The sequence below is a fragment of the Austrofundulus limnaeus genome, unplaced genomic scaffold (assembly GCF_001266775.1).
Source record: "Austrofundulus limnaeus strain Quisiro unplaced genomic scaffold, Austrofundulus_limnaeus-1.0 Scaffold314, whole genome shotgun sequence".
Taxonomy (NCBI): Eukaryota; Metazoa; Chordata; class Actinopteri; order Cyprinodontiformes; family Rivulidae; genus Austrofundulus; species Austrofundulus limnaeus.
The window spans coordinates 171,842-174,388 of record NW_013952716.1 but is presented as its reverse complement, the minus strand read 5'-3'; the positions used below and the strand labels follow the sequence as shown (position 1 = coordinate 174,388).

The 2,547-nt window shown below is 37.0% G+C and overlaps 1 protein-coding gene across 1 annotated transcript in view; it reads right to left on the bottom strand.

Moving 5' to 3' along the window:
* The window catches only part of LOC106527194 (phosphatidylinositol-binding clathrin assembly protein), a 108,035-nt gene that overhangs the window by 22,479 nt on the left and 83,009 nt on the right, over positions 1 to 2,547 (bottom strand). The window contains exon 8 of the mRNA XM_014021997.1: positions 1,414 to 1,455. Coding sequence (XP_013877451.1) covers positions 1,414 to 1,455 — 42 coding nt within the window. The remainder of the gene's footprint in view (positions 1 to 1,413; positions 1,456 to 2,547) is intronic.

The following is a 2,547-nucleotide window of genomic DNA, read 5'->3' as shown; positions in this document are numbered from 1 at the left end:
TCGCTTTGTCGTGTGTCTGGAGGATGACAGGTGCTGACTGACAGCTGCTCACCTGAACACAATGTCTGTAATTAACACAGATTTTCCCTCATTTTGCAGGTTTACAGACGTTTAGAGTAATCTAATGATTTTTATCTAAAACTCGGCTTCAAATTAATTTTCTCCCAGAGCCTGCAGGACGATAAAAACAATAAAAATAAAATTAAATAAGTCAGATAAAATTAGAAATAAGTCCACCACTCTTCTCCCGGTCCGGTCCTCTCCCCCTCCTGCCTGCTCTGTTATCTGAGGCAGGAGGGGGAGATATCAACCAACTGAAAATATTCAGTTGGTTGATATCTTATGTTAGGTCTCATATCATCTGAAATATTAGTCAATTTAATGTCTTGTTCAGACCTATTTATCCACTATAATGACAAACAAATCAGAGTTTTATTAATTCAGCAAAGTCAAAACATATTCTTGTAGCAGCCTCTCAAAGAATTAAAAACTTCAGTGAGGTTTATATTGTTGTAAACTCCGTGTCTCTGAGCTTTTGAAATGTTTGAGAACAAACAAGATTTAATGAGGCCCTTAYGGCAGTACTGAAATCAATTATTAAAGGCAACTGATGATGAATGCATAATAAAAAATCATTAGTTGTAGCCCAGTTTCAGATCTGACTGTGAACACAGAGTCCAAGGATTTTGCTTACATCTCAAACATTTGAAAGTCTAAAAATTAATAAAACAAGTAAAATAAAACAAAAAAAAAATCTGTGTAGAGTTTGGAAATTTAATGTGATTCCACATGAAATCCAGGGCGTCTGCAGTCCATCCATTCATTAAAAGGGCAAAGAAATTCAAGCTTGTGGCGTTTCAACAAAACCGTTTCACTATTAGATAAAAGAAATTCGTTGTTTGCTGATTAAATAACTAAATCTCATTCTGGTAGACATGCTGCCTTTCTCCTCCTCATCATCTTTGTTTTTCTAATTTCAAGGTCTGGACCTAGTGTTTGCATTTGCTCCGGGTTTTTAAAACAAACCCAATGATGAACCTTTTTATCAGCCCTGGTGATGGCAGGAGGCCAATCTAAAACACCTCAACCAGGATTATTAATGAGAGCTGAGGAGCGAAGAGAAAAAAAAAAAGGGAAAAGAGACTGAAGGGGAGAGTCGTCTGGATTCATACAGTAATAGTGAGTGAGACAAGGTGAAGGGGTGAAATGCAAATAAAACTAAATGGATGAGGAAGGAATAGTGTAGGTCAGGTTGGAGCACACATGGGTTAAAATAMAAGGTGAATCAACAGATGCAGCGTGGAAAAGGGAACAATGAAGCCGCAAGTTCTGAAGAAAACAAATAAAAACAAAGAAATAAAGATAGAAAGCAAGAACCAGACAGACTTGGTGGAAGGTGGCATGTACACTGACCTGTGAGAGATCTGGGATGTCACCCTGATCTATTCCAACTTGCTGTCGTCAAAAAACCAAAAAGAAATGTAGAGAAGGAGGGAAGGTGGGGTCACATGAGGGGAAGACAAAAAAAAAAACAGGGAAGGGTTCATTAAAAGAAAATAAAAGAACACAAATGGGAATCATTACCTCATGCAGTGGCGGTGTCAACATAAATAGAAACAAACAAGCAAATGACATGTGGACTGACTGATGAACCCACAGGGATTGATAGAGATGACTACACTGATAAAAACATGTCCGACGCACGAGGAAGGATGAGAACACTCAAATGACACCAAGATCGATAAGACAAGTAATATTTATATAAAATATCTTAACCTCCTAAAAAAATATTTGATTCTGCACAATTTAAATATAAATGTCTTTGGCTGTCAACGTTAATGTCACAATCAACCATAATGTTGCTAAAAAACAGCTACAGATGAGCATGTGCAAAGTCTGCTCTGACATGTTGCGGTATTAACACTGAGGAAGCTATTGGAAAATTTAACCGGTAAATTTACATTGCTATAAAGACCTGATGCATTTACTCCAAACTGATTTGTGTTAAACTTTCGTTTAAGATCATATTTCTTATTTAGGCTAGAAATCTGATTTGTGAGCTTGTCAAATTTGCACAATTCCACAAGGTACATGGACACTCGAAGCTACAAATTGGTCCATTCTCAGGGAGGTTATGGTTGATAAAATAATTGAAGATGGCACTGAATCTAAACTACATCATTTGTTTTTAATAAAAGGGATTTTCCTTTGAAGACTTTGTTAGTCCTCTCCCGGTCTTGAATCCTGTTAATCACCCATTCATTCAAATCAGGTGTGTTGGAGCAAAGAAACAAAATCGKGGAGGATAGTAGTCCTCAAGGACCAGTGTTGGACACCCCTCATCTAAGGTTTTCATATCTTGCCCAAGGCATTTAATTATTTTATGTAATTTGGCAGCAAATATTCAATTTTCTTTCACATATTGCTTGTAAATGGTGGTCCACTTAAAGGACACTTTATGCTTTTAAATCCTCCTTTTTCACATTTATACCATTCAGTTGGGGTCCATATAAAGTGGAACTGCAAGGCTTTGGTTCCTCCTAATTG